Consider the following 21985-nt stretch of genomic DNA (forward strand, 5'->3'; position numbering starts at 1 on the left):
AAACCTTGATCAGGTGACCCAATTTGTGTATGTGTGTCCACCTATCAGACCTTAAAAGATGTTTAGCCACAAACTTATTTTAAAGCAGATGCATGACTTGATTTCCAAACAAACCCACCCATCTGCCACTAGTTAAAGACAACCGACGGCCCATTGAAGAAACCACACAATTTATATTGTGGGGGTGGGGGTGGGGGGGTGGGGAACACACACGTACAAAGTTCAATGTGTCGACTTTATTTTTCTTTTCAGTACAAACCAACATTGGAAATTAGTTGAAATGGAGACATTTCCTACTTTTGTTTTCTCCAGCATCAATTTCTACAATCAATTATCCAATGCTTATGTAAAGCTGTACCTCACATTTATTCAGAGGGCACAGAAAGATCAAATTATTGTGTTCAATTTACCTGAGAATAATCAAATTTTCCCCAACGTCGAAATTACCAATGCGGGAATAAAACCGCAGCAGCATACCAATGCCATTAATCTGGATTTCCAGCTCGATGTCCATTTTGGCATAAAATGACGAGGACTGTGTTTCACCGCTATGTTAAGTGGAACATCACAGGTAGGTGGCAAACATTGTCTGTGCAATTAGAATTCCAAACGGGTAAAAGATGGTCAACAAAAAACATTGAACAGCAACAGCAAAAACACAACCTCAGCTCGCATCAGATCCTTACAAAACCACTTCAACAACAAACCAACAGAAGCGGGTGTTTAAAAATATATATTTAAAGAGTAAATAGCAGAGGGAGAGAGAGAGAGAGAGAGGGAAATGCCAATGATGGGAACACGCTAAACAAAGGGGCTGCCACATGTACTACAAAAAAAATGCTTGTGAAAAATACTTGGCACAAACTTATTTCCGACGATCTGCTTTTGAAGGCTTCAACTTCAGCAGCCAATAAGATGATCGTATCATCCCATTTGCAGACTGCACATCAGATTGTGTAACTGATCCCCAAAGGTTTTCATGAAAACATTTCTTTAGGGAAGAAAAAAAACCAAAAACAAAACACCGATTTGTGTTGCACCATAGGTGGAGTTGAGAACTCGAATGATCCGACGCTTGTTAGACAAAAACGCATCAGACGACGTGACGGAGACGATTCGCCACATTCATCCTGGTGCACGTGCCTAGGGTCAGAGAGTCTTTGCAACACCAAGAAAACGCCAGAACCAAATGAACCACGATGGCAATTCGTATTAACCACCTGGGAATGCCAAACAACTACCGTGGTGTCATGAACATGAACAGCAGCAAAGCCGGTATCTCCCAAAACGTGGCTGAAAACAATTAATTACAAATATAGCTCGTATGTGCACGGATGTTAGCGTGCATAAGGCAGAACTACAAACTCATAGCAAAGAGGGATGGAGGAGTTTCATCGCTGATGACATTTCTGCCGACGACGAAAACTTTATCTTTTTCTTTCACCTTACGGCTGCACTCCAGTGAGCAAGCATTGAGTTTCAATCTTGTGTTGTTGAAAGATGATCAAAAATTTGTGAATGGTTGTACAGCTGGCGACAAGAGATAAAATTAGATTAACAAGGGAAAGTGATATTAGGTCATAGAAGAGGGCTTTAAGGCGGCGGATTGTTAACGGGGGTGTATTTGCAAAGGCGGTCATCAAAAAGCTCGTGAGCACAGTTGGAACTGGTAGATTGAAGAAGCCAGTGAAAGTTTTTTTGTTTGTTTAACGAGTTGGGAAAGTGAACTTCACAGGTGGTTCTTGCCAACGAATGGCGATATCAGTAGAAGCGCTTGCGACTCTGCTCTTGGTGTTTCTGGAAGACCACAACACCAACAATGGCGCACACGATGATACCCAGTAGAGCACAGAGAAGCAGCAGAAAAACGTTCCAGCCAGTCATGGGTCCACCTCGATACGCCCCACCGCCCTCCCCATCTGTCCGAACAAGCAAATTATGTACATCTTAGATCACAGATTTGCATTCACTCAAAAGCAAAGAAATAATGACAACTCATGGTTCCTGCCATCTCTCAGGTCAACAGTCCTTCAACAATTTGCTATTGCAGATCAATTTATCTCAAAGACTTTGTTTCAATGAGACTCCACTGTAAGAGCAAGTCCTGCTGGGAATGTGCAGGGTGGCACAGGGTCTCCTCTCGCAAAGTCTGGCATGCCCAATCGGCAAGCCTTCAAGGTTCTGAGATCAAACTTTAAACTCTATCACGTAACAAATGCATGGCAACTTCCAAAGCAACTACTTGACGTGCTGGAAACAGGATTTTGCAATTGTGTTGTGCGATTTGTGTAACCTTGATGACATGCGAGAGACACTTCCAGGTCGTTTGTAAGTGTGAGTCACAGGGAATTTGTGATCAAAGTGGAAGCTAATGCTTTCTTCAAATATAACCAGGTCATCTGAGTAGCTGTGAACCGTTTCGCAAGTGCATGTAATAATACATCACCTGCTAAAAATGGTTAAGGTACATTAAAAAGTGAGGGGTAGGGGGTGGGGAAAGGAGGCTTACCATGCAAGTGTTGAATGGACTCTACAGAAGGAACAACTTTACTGTAATCCACTGGCTCTGGGTCAGGTGGGACAGTCAACTCAAATAGCTTCAGGAAGATTATGTCATGGTTGTCTGTAGACCAAACAGTTGGAAAGAAAACCTTTGAGTATAAATGGAAGATAGAGGGTGGTGGTGGAGGGGGTGCCCCTCAAATAAGTAGGTCAGGGATAGCAAAGGAGAAGATAATAAAACACACCCGAGAGATCACCAGTGGTCGCTGATGCACCAAAGTAATAACCAGTTGGTAGGTGTACACCCATCATGTCGGCACACTCTTTCCATTCGCCATTGTTATCTGCATTCAACATCACCTGAGGACATCATAGAGAGTCACAAATTGTAAGCAAGTCATTGTGTGACAATGCAAGAGACGAGTGAAAAGGCACTTCGGGAAACACGTCCCTGTTGGGTGCAAGATACATGCGTCACAGTCAGACTCCGTGCGATGCCAACAGCTCTGAATGTTTTCAAACTGGATGCTCATCATGCACAAAGTGGTGTTTCTTTTGTTTTTTTTTTTGGGGGGGGGGTGGGTGTGTATGTGTGGGTGGGGGGTTGCACCGAAAAGATGAAAATACAACTTGAAAGCCACCTGCATCAATTACCCGCCACTTGGTACAAGTTTTTTTTTTAACCAACTCAATATCTCAACTGAACATTAAGTACCAAATCAAAGATCTCCCTCTTTCACTCGTCTCATCTTTCTGGCGCTATGAGACAGGTTTGTAACTCCAGCCATTATCCTCTGGGGTTCAACTCACTTTAGTCACGAAACTAGCATCACTTTGGGATTTTTTTTTTAGGCCGAACAGAAGTGTGCCAACCCAGAGTACATTGCACCAACTCTTTTTTTTTTTTTAAAGTTCCAAAAAAAAAGCAAGTGCAATCCTCATTACATGACCTTGAAAGAAATTTCAGCACCACGCAGATTTACAAAATATATAACTAACACTTCCCATGTACTCTGCTTTCTTTCTGGAAGCGATCCTCACCGTGAGGCGACGCTTGGAAAAGCGTATGGACAGGAAAGTGTCGAAGTTCTTGTTGCGGACGTCAGCATAACATCCGGCAATCTCTGTCGACTTGCCGTCTTTGCCATGGTCGTATTTCAACGAGCCATTGTTTACCATGATCGAGATGTACGGAAAGGAACGCTGGGCAGAAAGGGTGCGAATAATAATGACACCAACCGATTTGCACATTGCCATTTGCCATGCATTTTCACAATTTTGTGATCTGACAGCATCGCCACAAGAGTTGCTAAACAGGAGTGTATACATATATATGTAATTACACACACACACACACACACACACACACACACACACACACACACACACACACACACACACACACACACACACACACACACACACACACACACACACACACACACACACACACACAATGCTTTACGACATGTAAACAGATGTCCAAAACCAAATCCCTAAGAGATGAAAGGATAAAAGGGATTAAAGTCCATCACCAAACTCAGGGCAATTTCCACACAAAGGCCTTTACAGGTGGGGCAGGGCATATTTATTCACACACGAACAAGAACTTTAAAAATAGATTCTCTGTTGACAAAAGCAATCCATTCAAAGCATCATTATGTTCTTCACATCAATAATCGACTTTCAAATTTCTGCCATTTTATAAATCCAAATGTGCATGTAAGTACGAGGTCTGTCTAAAAAAGTAACTAGACTGACTTCACAGAAATTTTATTCCAAAAAATATATTGAAATCACAGCTCGTCCCCTTCAAAATAGTTTCCCTCCAGTCTCACAAACTTGTCCATTCTCTTCTTCCACGCTTCCATGCATCCCCGGAAGGCTTCTTCTGGAATCCTCCAGAGCTCCGTCGTTACGGCCCTTTTGATGGTCTCCACATCAGGAAATCAGGTCCCCTTGATCACCCACTTGAGCTTGGGAAATATGAAAAAATCACAAGGGGCCAAGTCTGGCGAATATGGGGGTTGCTCCAGAGTTTGCACGTTCCTCTCCGCCAGAAACTGTCGGATGCTCAAGGCACTGTGATCAGTGGCGTTGTCACGATGGAGCACCCAGGCGTTGTTCTCTTACAGATCCCTCCTCTTGTCCCAGACTGATCTCATGAGGCGCCGGAGGATCTCCTTGCACACATATTGATTCACAGTTTGACCCTGTGGTAGAAACTCGAAGTGGACAATGCCCTTGATGTCAAAAAACGCGATGGGAATCACCTTTACCTTCGACTTCGATATCCTTGCTTTCTTTGGTCTTGATCATGCCGGACTTTTCAACTGACGACTCTGCCGTTTGGTCTCAGGATTTATCGCCAGTACTGACTCTCCCGAGCAGGTCTGGATCATCCTCGAGGCGATCAATAATGTCTTGACAGACAGTGACTCTTTGCTGTTTCTGGTCCTCAGACAACAGCTTGGGGACCATATTTGCACACTTCGAGATTTTCAGTGATGATGCTCCAGACTGTGTCCTTGTTGATGGAAAGTTCCTCAGTAATCATCCGCACTGTGAGTCGATGATCTGCGCGCACCATCTGCTTCACACGCTCGATGTTGTCCACTGTTCTGCTCGTTGAAGGTCTTCCAGACCGTGGCTCGACTTCAACCTCCTCCCGTCCCTCTTTGAACGTCTTGTGCCATTCAAATGCACGTGTACGTGACAGTTTCTTCCCCATCCATGGCATCCGTAAACTTGCTGCAGCATTGCGAAGGATTTGGAAGGTGTTTTGCCAAACTTGGCAAGAAACTTCAGATTGGCTCTCTGCTCACGACTCATAGCGCGACGACTCAGACTAGACAACGTGTAAAACACGACCTTAAAAAAAAACTACACAATGGGCGCAGTCAACCATCACCAATCATATATATTGCTGGAATGTTGCGAAAGACTAACACAACCTGTTCATTCAAGTTGTGCGAGTGGAGCACACAGCAGGATCAGTCCCGTTATATTTTAGACGGACCTCGTACATCAGTGGGGATATAAAACAAAAAACTTTTCCCAATTTAGCGTCAACTCACCTCCTGGTTATCAAAATCATTCTTGTAGGTGTCCACAAAAATCCCAAGTCCGGAGAACATGTCAGTGCTTCCAAAAACAGTACCTTTTAAACCAAGGTGGGGGAAGGGGGTGTGGAAGTATCACAACACCAAAAGTGACTGCAATGATCACATGCAAATTATCAAATAAAACACCAGTCTTGGCTAGGACTAGTTCAGGCCAAATGCCTTTGTCAGATGAGGAAAGGAGCTTCACTCTAGTTGGGAATAGAACTTCATTCAAAAGGAGGCACACTTACCCAGCTGCAGTTTTTCCTTGGTGTACCAGATGGCAAACCCATCCCCATGTAGGCCCTTCTTCCCAGAGCCATGCAGCTTAAAGTGAACCTGTAGCTCCCAGTCAGTGACATAACTTGGCTGAAGGAAGAGGGTATAAGTCAACAGAAAAGAAAAAAAAATAATGGGTTAGCCCGTTTGGAATTCCCATAATGATAAGTCTGAAAAGCTAGTTCACATCCCACATAGAACGTGTCAAATTGTCCATTTTATACCAATAACCAGACAAGGTGGTGTAATGGTTAGAGTGTTCACTCCAAGTTGATTCCGATAACTCCGTGACCCCAGTCTACAAGCCTACGGCTTGGTGTGGCTGGCGGACTAACTTTTTAGAGGGATGAGCGTCTGCAAGATGGAACAATAACGTGTGTGATGCCCTTCGATGCCCGGGGCTGCACACGCGCTACACTGGACAGGCCAGCGTGTACCTTGCCCTTCACCAACAGGCTTGGGTAAACTGCTGAGCCCCATCCATGATGAGGATTAGGGCATAAGACGGTGTCCCATGAATGAGGAATCACCAGTAAGCACGAGTCATCAGCTCGCGTTGATCAAGTCCCAGCCCATTTGTACACACCGCCTGTCACTACTCCCGATCGGATGGTTTGGTGAGATCCTTGGATCAGCCCCTGCATGGGCCGTCTGTGATACATGATACACGTCATCATTGTCATTGCATCGGCTTGTGCCGGTCCACCTAAAGATGAGCGAACATGACTGTCTCGACTCTAGACTCGAGAGGAAGTAAAAGTCATAACAAGGTTAGGGAGGTCAGCGGTTCAAACTCCAGCCGAGTCATATCAAAGTATGTGCTGCTTGATGTTCAGCATTTAAAAGGATGAGCATGGACAATACTCATAGGTTGGCATCCATGGCGAGAAGGAAATGCCTCCTTGGGAAATGTCACGCTGAGTGTAGTGAGAAAGGCGGGGCCATTGTTGTGGCGTCCCTGGGACCCAGAGTGTACCGAGAAGTGACGGCACTTCCCCCAAGCTCAGTGTGTGTGTGTGTGTGTGTGTGTGTGTGTGTGTGTGTGTGTGTGTGTGTGTGTGTGTGTGTGTGTGTGTGTGTGTGTGTGTGTGTGTTTCACTATGAGCCTAAGATACATTAATTTTAAAAAGGTCTTTGTAATTCATGGAAAAGTACAATGATGTCCAAGAGTATATTGTACTTCACGTGACGTACGTGCTCTTTAAAAAGCCTGAAGTGGTCATTCATTTTGAAGTGGTGACGAGGTACCAAGACCCAATTTTAACCATTTCAGAAGTTGCTCTGCAGTGGAGAAAATGTGACCTTTTCAGCAACAAAAGTCTCTTGAAGATGATGGTTGCTGCAAAATGGCGGGTCAGGTGTCAAACGTCAAATGCAGGACAGTCAACATTCAGCCTGACATTTGCTGTGCTGCAATATCACAATGAATCCACTGCAGGCATCACTACTGATCTTCCATGAGAAAATAGACTTCAGTGGTGAAAATGCAGCAACAACGCACTACTTCCAAACAGAAGAAGGATGTGGTTTGGTGAGTTTGTGGTTCCCTTTTTTATGGGCAAGGTGAGCATCCCAATAATATTTATTGCACAGTTCCAAACACAAGACAGGCAACATTGTGGGGCATGTCCACGAAGTACAGGACTTGCGATAGAGTGCCATGAAAATGGAATTCGTGTTATGTCAATAAATTTCATCATTTATAACGGATGGCAATTTTAGTGGATAGTCCCAGTTAAAGGAATGAATTTCAATTTGATACAACCCAACAGGAACCTCCTATAAGATGGATCCCAAAGGAATCAGATCGATGATTTCTTTGTCAAGCAAGACAGAGGCACGAGCGAGTCAGCAAAGGTCATGAGTGTTAGCTTGGAAGCTGGTCAAGAAAAAGACATTATAAAGGGAACAGTTGGGAGAACAGTAGGGTGTGGAATGTACAGCATGTTTAATGCAGACAGGTTAAAGGTTGAGGTTTGCAAGACTAGAAGTCAGGCGACAGAGGATGGAGTGGAAGGTTTGGAACATGAAAGAAGCCTTGTTGGAGATAGTGGCCAAAGCATGAGGTATAACTGAAAGAAGGGGAGGCCAGAATGAAGGAGGAGCAGTTGGGGTGGACTGCAGAGGTTGAAATAGGCAATCAGATGGAAGAAAAGGCCCTTTAAGGAATGACAAGGTGACTGGCAGGACAACAGTAAAAGCTCCAGGAAGAAGAAGAAGGAGAAGGCAAAAGTGGCAAAGGAGTCATGTAGAGGGTGGTATGAGAAGTCAAACCCAGAAGAGGGTGAAAAGATGATTTATGAAGTGGCTAAGAGCAGGAAAATGGCGAGCAAGGATACACGAGGCATGAAAGTGACAGAGCAGTGGAGGTAAGAAGAACATACAAAACAAGGTAAAGACATCGTGCAGAGCACGATACTTGCAAAATCCACCCCCCTCTCAAAAGGTTGCCATGGATACATCAAATTGTCCATTTCATCAAGTTTAAAATTGACTATAAATCAAAGCTCAGGTCAATTGGATGAAAATTGATTATTTATCAGAAGTTTGACCTTAAGTTGACCTTTGGCCTCAAAATTAGTTGCTTTCTGAATTCAGTGATGCAATATGCAAATCCTGTTCAAATTTCAAGTCAATCGAATGAAAAAGTATGATTTTAGAAATCGGACCACAACATGATCTTTGACCTCAAAATCAATAGGCTTCTCAGCTGAGACTACCTGTACAACTTGGTGAAGTTTCGTGAAGATTGGTTTTTCAATTGGGACCTGTCGGTGATTGACTAACAAACAAAATAAACCAATGTCACCCGCAGGGTGACCCGTATCTTGCCAAAAGGTGACCACGTGTGACTTCTTTCAGGTCACACTGAGGTGAACAGAGCTGCTATCCACCAGGAGCGACTCCTTGAGGAATATCTGCCTACGAGAGATTCTGATGAGAATCGTTCTACAGAGTAACCATGAAAAATATGCTTTTTCCTCATAACGTCACCAAATGACGTCATAATGTCTCAAGCTTGACATATCTAGAAAGCACTCATCGAGGTGTTCAATTTGAGGTACTACACGATATGGTTCCTAAAACTTGAAAATTTGACCTTGGGGTCAAATATGTTTGACCTTCGGCGCTAACCATGAAGGTCAAGGCCAATCGCCACCAAAAATTAATCAGCTGAGCGCCAGACCATGAACTATATTCCCATGAAGTTTGAAGATGATCTGATCAAAATTACTCAAAAAATAAGGGTTTCGTCGACTGCCCTGATTTGCAACAAAGTGACCTTGACCTTCAAAATTTTGTGCACTGAAAGGGACCTCTATAGGCCTCTGATACGCAAAGTTACAAAATTTCCAATGATAACTGTGCTCTGCAGAATTTTTTATACATGATTACAGACAAACAAACAAACAAAAAAAAAAACATACAAGCTGACTAACATATCTTGCAAAAACTTCGTTTTGGCAAGATAATAACAAAATCGACTGACCAATATACCTGAAAATTTTTCGATTTTGCAAGTAACGAGAATGGCACTCAGTGGAGCACACAATTCCACCAGGCAGAAATGTTTTGTCTCTCACTGATAGTCCGGATCAGGACTCAGACCTGAACCAAAATCTAAATCGGCTCACTCGTGTTACCGAACCAACTCATCCACCTAGTTTTGTCACAACTCATCCAAAACTTTTCGAAACATCGTGCTATATTGCATATTGTTTTTGGCTCCATCTCTCAATGGTGAAGAATCACTTTTAAAATCCTAGTATCTGGATCCGGATCCAGATCTTCACCAAAATCGAATCAGTATGGAACGTCTTAATAGTTTTGCCAAAATTCCACCTTTTTGTTGATGTGCATAATTCAGTGACCCCCCCCCCGAATACCATTGCCTCTCACATATAAAAAACTTAGAAGGTAATTACAGTATATACTGTATGTTGTGTGATGGTTGTGAGTGCACCGCACCCCCTCCCCCCCCCCAATCGTACAGGTAAAAACATAAACACATAAATAGCAGAGTCAGTTATTTCCATATAATTCCGTTTCGAAGTTAGGTAAATCGTACCTATGTGACAAATATGCATTGCGCAGGTGAGAAGATAGGGTGTTGTTCCCTTTTTCATTTTTCTATTTCCCTATTTTCCTTTCACTTCTATCTCAAACATTCTCTTGCACTTCGCACAATTCTCTGGCATCCACTTCATTACACATTCGCAAACATTGTCGCAACCCAAACATTCCCTGCACCAAGGCATTCGCAAACCATGGTTTCAGGCTTGATGGTAGCTGCACCGGAGCTGAAGTCGCATTGACACGAGGTTCCAAAAGGGAAGATGCTAGAACCTTCCACCCCCCCCCCAATCATTTGTTCCTCTGTTTTTTTTTTTTACAACCTATGGAACCAACTTCCACTTCTTCTTCAATCTCATCCTTCTTTCCAGATCTTTCAGACAACTGTGCATCACCATCTCAGGTCGTCCCCAATCCCAAACCATGATCCTTTTTACACTCGTTATAAATCACCCACATGACCCTTTGTTCCTGTATTAATGTTGTCCACCCCCTTAGTTCCCCCCCCACACCTCCACCACCCCCATGCCTCATTTATCCGTCTCCATTTATTTTGTCCCTCGTCCCCGCTGTTGGCATTTCCCTCCTTTCTCTCTCCACTTTTCCTTTTGTAATGTTGCGTCCTGATTCGTTGTGTATTCTAGCTCTTCCAACAGCCAAGACTCTGTATACAAAATAAATAAATGCTTCACAGACAAGTAAAGCAGTAATACATAAAAATCTGTCATAATGACAGAGTTTCAAAATCATATTGTACGATACCTTTAGGGACGGCTTTAAACAACAGAATGGTTTTCATCCTTCTTGGGCAATCAAGCAACACACGTTTTACCATGGAATAAAAACATTTAAATAAAGGAACACGACACAGGTCTCTCCCCCTGGTGATGCAAGCACCTGTCTGCAACGGAATCACGACTTACTAGCCCATGGCCGTTTCATCAACACCTGCAGGTAACCGGTTATTCAACTTAAATGGTTAGTTTCAACCCATTGACTCATCAGTCACACCCTACTTCATAGCGGTGTGTCATGCACGAGGTGTTACTTGCCATGGTGTTCCACACGGCGCCTTGTTGACTCTGATGGTCTGACGTTAGTCTCAAATGGTTGCTGCTGACGATTACAGAGCCAGCGATGTCCCATAGTGATGACGCAGCACCTACACCTGCCAGGTGGGGGGGGGGGAAGGGGGGGAAGTGGTATTGATGAATATATATTCTTTTAAAGAACACGTGCACATGCATACACCTGTCTAAAGTGTGCTCGCATAATTATGCAAACATGAATGTTTGGTTTTGATACAATAATGAAGCTCATGGAAGAGTGCGGCAACAACAAGCAAGGGAATGAATGAACAGCAAAAGAGAGAGGATGGAGGGAAGCGCAATAACCTACACATGAGGGTTAACGGGGATATAAAAGATACACACATATCTACATCTCCGTCTGTCTCTCCGCATATATATTGTTACGGATTTCAGAATCCGGTCTGATGAATGCATCCACACGTCCAGGTCCTCAGACAGTTATTTCCTGAAATTCATGTTCAGATTAGCCCCATCACCATGTCTAATGGGATCTTAAATGTGATGTGTGGAGAAGGGTGAAGGATAGATCCCTCTCTTATGGGAAGCTTTCTTCTTTACGACAGACACGTTCACACACATTTCTTTACGACAGACACGTTCACACACATTTCTTTACGACAGACACGTTCACACACATTTCTTTACGACAGACGCGTTCACACACATTTCTTTACGACAGACACGTTAACACACATTTCTTTACGACAGACACGTTAACACACATTTCTTTACGACAGACACGTTCACACACATTTCATTACGACAGACACGTTCACACACATTTCTTTACGACAGACACGTTCACACACATTTCTTTACGACAGACACGTTCACACACATTTCTTTACGACAGACGCGTTCACACACATTTCTTTACGACAGACGCGTTCACACACATTTCTTTACGACAGACACGTTAACACACATTTCTTTACGACAGACACGTTAACACACATTTCTTTACGACAGACACGTTCACACACATTTCATTACGACAGACACGTTAACACACATTTCTTTACGACAGACACGTTCACACACATTTCATTACGACAGACACGTTCACACACATTTCTTTACGACAGACACGTTCACACACATTTCTTTACGACAGACACGTTAACACACATTTCTTTACGACAGACACGTTAACACACATTTCTTTACGACAGACACGTTCACACACATTTCATTACGACAGACACGTTCACACACATTTCTTTACGACAGACACGTTCACACACATTTCTTTACGACAGACGCGTTCACACACATTTCTTTACGACAGACGCGTTCACACACATTTCTTTACGACAGACACTTTCACACACATTTCTTTACGACAGACACGTTCACACACATTTCTTTACGACAGACACGTTAACACACATTTCTTTACGACAGACGCGTTCACACACATTTCTTTACGACAGACGCGTTCACACACATTTCTTTACGACAGACGCGTTCACACACATTTCTTTACGACAGACGCGTTCACACACATTTCTTTACGACAGACACTTTCACACACATTTCTTTACGACAGACGCGTTCACACACATTTCTTTACGACAGACGCGTTCACACACATTGCTTTACGACAGACACGTTAACACACATTTCTTTACGACAGACACGTTAACACACATTTCTTTACGACAGACACGTTAACACACATTTCTTTACGACAGACGCGTTCACACACATTTCTTTACGACAGACGCGTTCACACACATTTCTTTACGACAGACGCGTTCACACACATTTCTTTACGACAGACGCGTTCACACACATTTCTTTACGACAGACACTTTCACACACATTTCTTTACGACAGACGCGTTCACACACATTTCTTTACGACAGACACGTTCACACACATTTCTTTACGACAGACACGTTCACACACATTTCTTTACGACAGACACGTTCACACACATTTCTTTACGACAGACACGTTCACACACATTTCTTTACGACAGACGCTTTCACACACATTTCTTTACGACAGACACGTTCACACACATTTCTTTACGACAGACGCGTTCACACACATTTCTTTACAACAGACACGTTAACACACATTTCTTTACGACAGACACGTTAACACACATTTCTTTACGACAGACGCGTTCACACACATTTCTTTACGACAGACGCGTTCACACACATTTCTTTACGACAGACGCGTTCACACACATTTCTTTACGACAGACGCGTTCACACACATTTCTTTACGACAGACGCGTTCACACACATTTCTTTACGACAGACGCGTTCACACACATTTCTTTACGACAGACGCGTTCACACACATTTCTTTACGACAGACGCGTTCACACACATTGCTTTACGACAGACACGTTAACACACATTTCTTTACGACAGACACGTTCACACACATTTCTTTACGACAGACACGTTCACACACATTTCTTTACGACAGACACGTTCACACACATTTCTTTACGACAGACGCGTTCACACACATTTCTTTACGACAGACGCGTTCACACACATTTCTTTACGACAGACGCGTTCACACACATTTCTTTACGACAGACGCGTTCACACACATTTCTTTACGACAGACGCGTTCACACACATTTCTTTACGACAGACGCGTTCACACACATTGCTTTACGACAGACACGTTAACACACATTTCTTTACGACAGACACGTTCACACACATTTCTTTACGACAGACACGTTCACACACATTGCTTTACGACAGACGCGTTCACACACATTTCTTTACGACAGACACGTTCACACACATTTCTTTACGACAGACGCGTTCACACACATTTCTTTACGACAGACACGTTCACACACATTTCTTTACGACAGACACGTTCACACACATTTCTTTACGACAGACACGTTCACACACATTTCTTTACGACAGACACGTTCACACACATTTCTTTACGACAGACGCGTTCACACACATTTCTTTACGACAGACACGTTAACACACATTTCTTTACGACAGACACGTTAACACACATTTCTTTACGACAGACGCGTTCACACACATTTCTTTACGACAGACGCGTTCACACACATTTCTTTACGACAGACACGTTCACACACATTTCTTTACGACAGACACTTTCACACACATTTCTTTACGACAGACACGTTAACACACATTTCTTTACGACAGACACGTTCACACACATTTCATTACGACAGACACGTTAACACACATTTCTTTACGACAGACACGTTCACACACATTTCTTTACGACAGACACGTTCACACACATTGCTTTACGACAGACGCGTTCACACACATTTTACGACAGACACGTTCACACACATTTCTTTACGACAGACGCGTTCACACACATTTCTTTACGACAGACACGTTCACACACATTTCTTTACGACAGACACGTTCACACACATTTCTTTACGACAGACACGTTCACACACATTTCTTTACGACAGACACGTTCACACACATTTCTTTACGACAGACACGTTAACACACATTTCTTTACGACAGACGCGTTCACACACATTTCATTACGACAGACGCGTTCACACACATTTTACGACAGACACGTTCACACACATTTCTTTACGACAGACGCGTTCACACACATTTCTTTACGACAGACACGTTCACACACATTTCTTTACGACAGACACGTTCACACACATTTCTTTACGACAGACGCGTTCACACACATTTCTTTACGACAGACACTTTCACACACATTTCTTTACGACAGACGCGTTCACACACATTTCTTTACGACAGACGCGTTCACACACATTGCTTTACGACAGACACGTTAACACACATTTCTTTACGACAGACACTTTCACACACATTTCTTTACGACAGACACGTTCACACACATTTCTTTACGACAGACGCGTTCACACACATTTCTTTACGACAGACACGTTAACACACATTTCTTTACGACAGACACTTTCACACACATTTCTTTACGACAGACGCGTTCACACACATTTCTTTACGACAGACGCGTTCACACACATTGCTTTACGACAGACACGTTAACACACATTTCTTTACGACAGACACGTTCACACACATTTCTTTACGACAGACACGTTCACACACATTGCTTTACGACAGACGCGTTCACACACATTTCTTTACGACAGACACGTTCACACACATTTCTTTACGACAGACGCGTTCACACACTTCTTTACGACAGACACGTTCACACACATTTCTTTACGACAGACACGTTCACACACATTTCTTTACGACAGACACGTTCACACACATTTCTTTACGACAGACACGTTCACACACATTTCTTTACGACAGACGCGTTCACACACATTTCTTTACGACAGACGCGTTCACACACATTTCTTTACGACAGACACGTTCACACACATTTCTTTACGACAGACACGTTAACACACATTTCTTTACGACAGACACGTTCACACACATTTCTTTACGACAGACACGTTCACACACATTTCTTTACGACAGACACGTTAACACACATTTCTTTACGACAGACACGTTAACACACATTTCTTTACGACAGACACGTTAACACACATTTATTTACGACAGACACGTTAACACACATTTATTTACGACAGACACGTTAACACACATTTATTTACGACAGACACGTTAACACACATTTATTTACGACAGACACGTTAACACACATTTCTTTACGACAGACACGTTAACACACATTTATTTACGACAGACACGTTTACACACATTTCTTTACGACAGACACGTTAACACACATTTATTTACGACAGACACGTTAACACACATTTATTTACGACAGACACGTTAACACACATTTATTTACGACAGACACGTTAACACACATTTCTTTACGACAGACACGTTAACACACATTTCTTTACGACAGACACGTTAACACACATTTCTTTACGACAGACACGTTAACACACATTTATTTACGACAGACACGTTTACACACATTTCTTTACGACAGACAGGTTTACACACATTTCTTTCACGAGCTCTGAAGCCCGCCCTTATATTTCTTCAGCAACGTTCTTTCGCGAACTCCGACACCCGCCTTTTTTGAGCTCGCACAGGTTGTCATGGTAACCGTGCGCAAGTGGGGCGGGGTGACCTTGGGGCGGACTGCACCCACGGAGACAGCCCAGAGATGTAAAACAAATTGGAGGTCCGTTCTGAGGGAGGAAAGCAAAAGGTGAGAAGTGAGAGGAAAAGGCTGAGAGACGTAAGAGGAGGCAGAGAGAAGAAAGAGAAAGAAAGACAGAGCGGAAAAGGAGGAGGAAGTGTGCAAGCCCATAAGTGAGCCAGCGAGTGTGTGGTGCACGTGTGGGTGTGAGCAGCACTGCCAACAAGTGAGGCATGGGTCTGTCACTAACAACACCAGGGTCTAAACCCGCGACAGACGATCTTGGTGCCCTCCAGACTTCGACTGGCATTCAAGGCTGTTTGCGAGAGGGTGCACGGCATGGCTGGGTGCTGGCGACGGACGTGACACGCACGCATGCATTTCAGGACGTTTTCACTTCACGGATGACTACCCTGGTGAGCGAGACGATTCTCCCCCCCCCCCCGAATGATCTGCTGGGTACCCTTGTCTGTGTTTCGCTGTAAGTCAACCCCCCCCCCCCATTAGCATCTGCTCTTTGTCTCTGTCTCAGCATTTTGATTGATTTTGCTTTTAAATGTATTCTTTATTTACCTCAGAAAAGAAAAAAAAAATTTATTTATTATCTTGCCAAAACAAAGTTTTTGCAAGATATGTTAGTCAGCTTGTATGTTTTTTTTTTGTTTGTTTGTTTGTTTGTCTGTAATCACATATAAAAAATTCTGCAGAGCACAGTTATCATTGGAAATTTTTGTAACTTCGCATATCGGAGGCCTATAGAGGTCCCTTTCAGCGCACAAAATTTTGAAGGTCAAGGTCAAAGGTCAAGGTGACTGTCGCAAATCAGGGGAGTTGACGAAACCCTTATTTTTTGAGTAATTTTGATCGGATCGTCTTCAAACTTCATGGGAATATAGTTCATGGTCTGGCGCTCAGCTGATTAATTTTTGGTGGCGATTGGCCTTGACCTTCATGGTTTCATTTGGTGACGTTATGAGGCAAACGCATATTTTTCATGGTTACTCTAGAATGATTCTCATCGGAATCTCTCGTAGGCAGATATTCCGCAAGGAGTCGTTCCTGGTGGATAGCAGCTCTGCTCTATTCACCTCAGTGTGACCTTAAAGAAGTCACACGTGGTCACCTTTTGGCAAGATACGGGTCACCCTGCGGGTGACATTGGTTTATTTTATTATTAATAAATCATTTGTTGGTTTCCAACCTGTCTGTGTTTGTCCTTTCCTTCCATTGGTCTAGCATCGTCTGAACCAAGATAGACTGGGAGGTAATTACCACAGATTTGACCAAAAATAGTCGGCACGCACCAGCGGTTGAAACGCTCAGCCGTCCTAATTAAAATATAATCAGATAACATTGGTGCTTTGTCGAGGGCATGCTCCCCGCTCAGGTAACCACGTGACCTCGAGTTAAATGGAATAATTAGACGGCGGACACGAACTCGTGGTTAACTGGGTGGCGTTCGTGGTTCTAAAACAACCGTACCACAACGTTAATTGTGAGCGGTGGCCCCAGGTCCAGCTCTACCGAGGACTAATCCACCTGAGTGACAAGCTGGTGTCTCGGTACCCGTGACCGCAACAATTATATATATATATATATACACATACATATACATGGCGAGTCAGAAGTAGCGCCGGATTTCTGTCAGTTGATTGTTTGTTTGCCATTTGTATTACAGTGTACAAGAAGGTAGAAATAAATGAATGACATGTTTATCTAACCATTTATTCAAGAAAATATTATTACGGAACTGTACCAAGCTGTTTTACTTGCAATAATGCAAGAATCTGACAGCCGTAAAAAGAGAAATCGGGCGCTACTTTTGACTCACCCTGTATGTATATATATATATATATATATATATATATATATATATATATATATATATATATATATATATATATATATATATCTTCTCCTCTTCTTCTTCTTTCGGCTGCTCCCGTTCAGGGTCGCCACAGCGGATCATCCGTATGATCCGCATAGTGATTTGGCACATGTTTTACACCGGATGCCCTTCCTGACGCAACCCTGGTCGCCTCTTACGACACAGGGATATGGTACACCTATTTTAACCGGGGTATACACCGGCCCAGTACTCTGGTACTCATTTCGCCGACCTCGGAAGGATGACAGGCTGAGTCAACCCCCTGGTGTATTAATTCAGTGGCCCAACGGGGCTTGAACTCGGGACCTTTTGGATCCCAAGCCGCTGCCCTAACCACTGCGCCAACACCAGGATATATATCTCTATCTCTATCTCTATCTCTATCTCTATCTCTATCTCTATCTCTATCTCTATCTCTATCTCTATCTCTATCTCTATCTCTATCTCTATCTCTATCTCTATCTCTCTCTCTATCTCTATATCTATATCGATATAGATATAGATATAGATATATATATATATATATATATATATATATATATATATATATATATCTCTCTCTCTCTCTCTCTCTCTCTCTCAACACCTCTCTCTCTCTCTCTCTCTCTCTCTCTCTCCACACAGTGATGGGCTTGGGATCCTAGGGTCCTGAATTCAAATCCCACTTAGTGGTTCAATGAATAACAGGTGGGGTTGACTCAGCCTGTCATCCTTCCGAGGTCGGCAAAATGAGTACCAGCTTACTGGGATGATTGAGTCATTAGAGTATCCTGTGTCGGAGTGGCGACCCTTCCAGGATTGTGCCCAATAGGCCAGAAGACTGCTCGGCAGCACCAACGCTCTGTACAGAGTATGGTCCCAATGGAAGGATGGACCCCAAATCCCCACCCACTGCGGCATGAACCAGAGGTAAAATCCAAAGGTTTTTTTTGCATATTTCATGCGTTCCCCAATGTTGATTGCACAGCCAACGTTTCGTTTAAAAATGTGCCTGAAATTGCATTCTTGTCATTTGACCCCATCCCAAGGAGAGGGGTCAAAAATGATACTGCTCTTGCACTTTCTTCCCATGTGGAGATCATAACTACTTTTTGCCCAGCCGTTTCGGAGGAGATAATGTGACGGACGGACGGAGCCAATTACAATATATCCCGTGAGTTTTAACAAAAAGCGTGGGGATAATAAGATCACATGACTAGTCCAAGTTTGCACCAGATAGACCTTTTTGGTGAAATCTTTCTCTCCCTTTTGGTGATTCAATGACTCCTTTGACAAGGGATCAAGAGTATAGTTCCAGAGCAGGCAATTGGAATCCAGCGTGGACACTCTAATGGTTTCCTCTCTTTTGATACACAAGCTTCTTTTTATTATTATCATTTCATAATCAGCAGAAGGCTGTAGAGTAGCACCAATGACTTGGGACACAGCTGTGCCGTTGATGCAGTGCCCTCTTTAGGTTAGATAAATAATTTCTAATTTCTTCAGGATGCCGGCGATAGCTTGCCTACTCTTCGTGGAGGACACCGTGGAAACATTTACGTCCACCCACGGGCGTCTGCAAGATAAATTTCAGGGTGGGGGGGGGGCGGGGAATTAAAAATTAGAGCTACAATAAGGAAACATGGACATTTTTTACCCAACAGATAAATAAATGTATGTCTCATTAGTTTCATGCACACAATTCAGTGAATTGGAGCCTAAAGTGTATTTATAACAAGAAATTTGCACAATTTTTTGGTGAGATTTTACGTGAAAATAGTTTTAAAGTGGAGTGTGCGACACATAAAAGTCGGTCCAAACGACCTGCTATTTATATTTGACGTCCTACAGCACAAGGAAAAATGGGTGAAGGGGTGTCTGTGGGGGAGGGGAGGGGGGACAGATTCCCCCCTTTGCCCTCCCCTGCGGACACCTGGGGTCCACCAACGAATGCAGGCAGACAATACCCAGTTTATCGTCCATCTGAGAGATGGCACACACATTGATGAATCACCCTGCCTGTGAAACACCAGGACGGCAGTTTATAGTCGGTCGGTATTCGAACCCAGGCGAGACAGGTTTGATGAGAGTGTGCGTACCTCTCGGCCATCCCGCAAGCCCGATACACGAGCAACACTCCAGTTATGGCCCAAGATACATAAAAGGGATGAATAAGATACATTAAACCACGTGGTCCCACATAATGATAAAGGAGATCCACCAATCCAGATCCACCCATCCAGATCCACCCAGCCGGATCCACCCAGCCGGATCCACCCAGCCGGATCCACCCAGCCGGATCCACCCAGCCGGATCCACCCAGCCGGATCCACCCAGCCGGATCCACCACTCCGGATCCACCCAGCCGGATCCACCACTCCGGATCCACCCAGCCGGATCTACCCAGCCGGATCCACCACTCCGGATCCACCCAGCCGGATCTACCCAGCCGGATCCACCACTCCGGATCCACCACTCCGGATCCACCCAGCCGGATCCACCCAGCCGGATCCACCCAGCCGGATCCACCCAGCCGGATCCACCCAGCCGGATCCACCCAGCCGGATCCACCCAGCCGGATCCACCACTCCGGATCCACCACTCCGGATCCACCACTCCGGATCCACCACTCCGGATCCACCCAGCCAGATCCACCCAGGCTCCAAAAACAAGGCGCTTCCAGTAAACAGACCTTGCAAATCCGGTGAATAATCATTCTCTTATCAAACATCAAAATCCGAGTGGTGTGGTAAAAAGTAAAGACCTTTCGGTTAGGGCTTTCAAGGGGGGGGTGGGTGTACGGTTAGGTCTTTCAAGGGGGGGGTGGGTGTACGGTTAGGTCTTTCAAGGGGGTGGGTGTACGGTTAGGTCTTTCAAGGGGGTGGGTGTACGGTTAGGTCTTTCAAGGGGGGTGGGTGTACGGTTAGGTCTTTCAAGGGGGTGGGTGTGGGGTTAGGTCTTTCAAGGGGGGGTGGGTGTACGGTTAGGTCTTTCAAGGGGGTGGGTGTACGGTTAGGTCTTTCAAGGGGGTGGGTGTACGGTTAGGTCTTTCAAGGGGGTGGGTGTACGGTTAGGTCTTTCAAGGGGGTGGGTGTACGGTTCGGGCTTTCAAGGGGGGTGGGTGTACGGTTAGGGCTTTCAAGGGGGGGTGGGTGTACGGTTAGGTCTTTCAAGGGGGGGTGGGCGGGTGTACGGTTAGGGCTTTCAAGGGGGGGTGTGCGGGTGTACGGTTAGGGCTTTCAAGGGGGGGGGGCGAAGTAAAGCAGCCATTCCACTCTCCCCTACCTTGGTACGGCTTAACGAGACTAAACTCTCGCTTCATGTACTGTCCGGGGAGGCCAGGATCTCGTAACTGATCGCCATTGACGGATCTCAGCAGGGCCGACACCAACAACACGCAGATGACGATGGTCTGGGCCATAGACGTAGCAAGACTGTATAATCCCTCCGATACTTGTGACCCACGAAAAACTCGCCTCACCGCGAACCTCAGACCGGAAGCTATTATCGATATCATCGTTGTTGTTGTTGTTTAAAGAGACCTGATCCTAGTGGACGACATAGAGCCTCAAGCCTCATCACGAACCTCAGACCGGAAGCTATAATCGATATCATCGTCGTTGTTGTTGTTGTTGTTGTTGTTGTTGTGGTTGTGGTGGTTGTGGTTGTTGTTGTTTAAAGAGACCTAATCCGAGTGGACGACATAGAGCCACAACCTCATCACGAACCTTAGACCGGAAGCTATAATCGATATCATCGTTGTTGTTGTTGTTGTTGTTGTTATTGTTTTTGTTTTTGTTTTTGTTTTTGTTTAAAGAGACCTGATCCTAGTGGACGACGCAGAGTCACAAGCCCACTGATCTTTCCACCTGGATTGGTCGCGTCCACAGCGATTGTATACGAGGAGTGAAGTCACCGGA

The 21985-nt window shown here is 44.3% G+C and overlaps 1 protein-coding gene across 2 annotated transcripts; it reads right to left on the minus strand.

The window, feature by feature from the left end:
* Window positions 1-221: 221 nt before the first annotated feature.
* LOC147015927 (vesicular integral-membrane protein VIP36-like) lies at window positions 222-21659 on the minus strand. Of its 2 annotated transcripts, none has more exons than XM_085848563.1 (8): window positions 21351-21659; window positions 11012-11127; window positions 5858-5975; window positions 5580-5662; window positions 3544-3705; window positions 2748-2862; window positions 2510-2623; window positions 222-1919 (listed from the first exon to the last, which is right to left on the minus strand). In XM_085848563.1, exons 1-8 carry the CDS (start codon window positions 21580-21582, stop codon window positions 1762-1764), a joined length of 1098 nt encoding a protein of 365 aa, XP_085704689.1. In that variant the 5' UTR covers window positions 21583-21659; the 3' UTR covers window positions 222-1761. The 2 variants fall into 2 exon arrangements, with proteins under 2 accessions (XP_085704689.1, XP_085704690.1); XM_085848564.1 differs by lacking the exon at window positions 21351-21659 and adding an exon at window positions 16057-16167.
* Between the last annotated feature and the right edge of the window lie 326 nt (window positions 21660-21985).

The sequence above is a fragment of the Eptatretus burgeri genome, chromosome 12 (assembly GCF_056783735.1).
Source record: "Eptatretus burgeri isolate ZD-2024b chromosome 12, Ebu_testis_v1, whole genome shotgun sequence".
NCBI classification, from domain to species: Eukaryota; Metazoa; Chordata; class Myxini; order Myxiniformes; family Myxinidae; genus Eptatretus; species Eptatretus burgeri.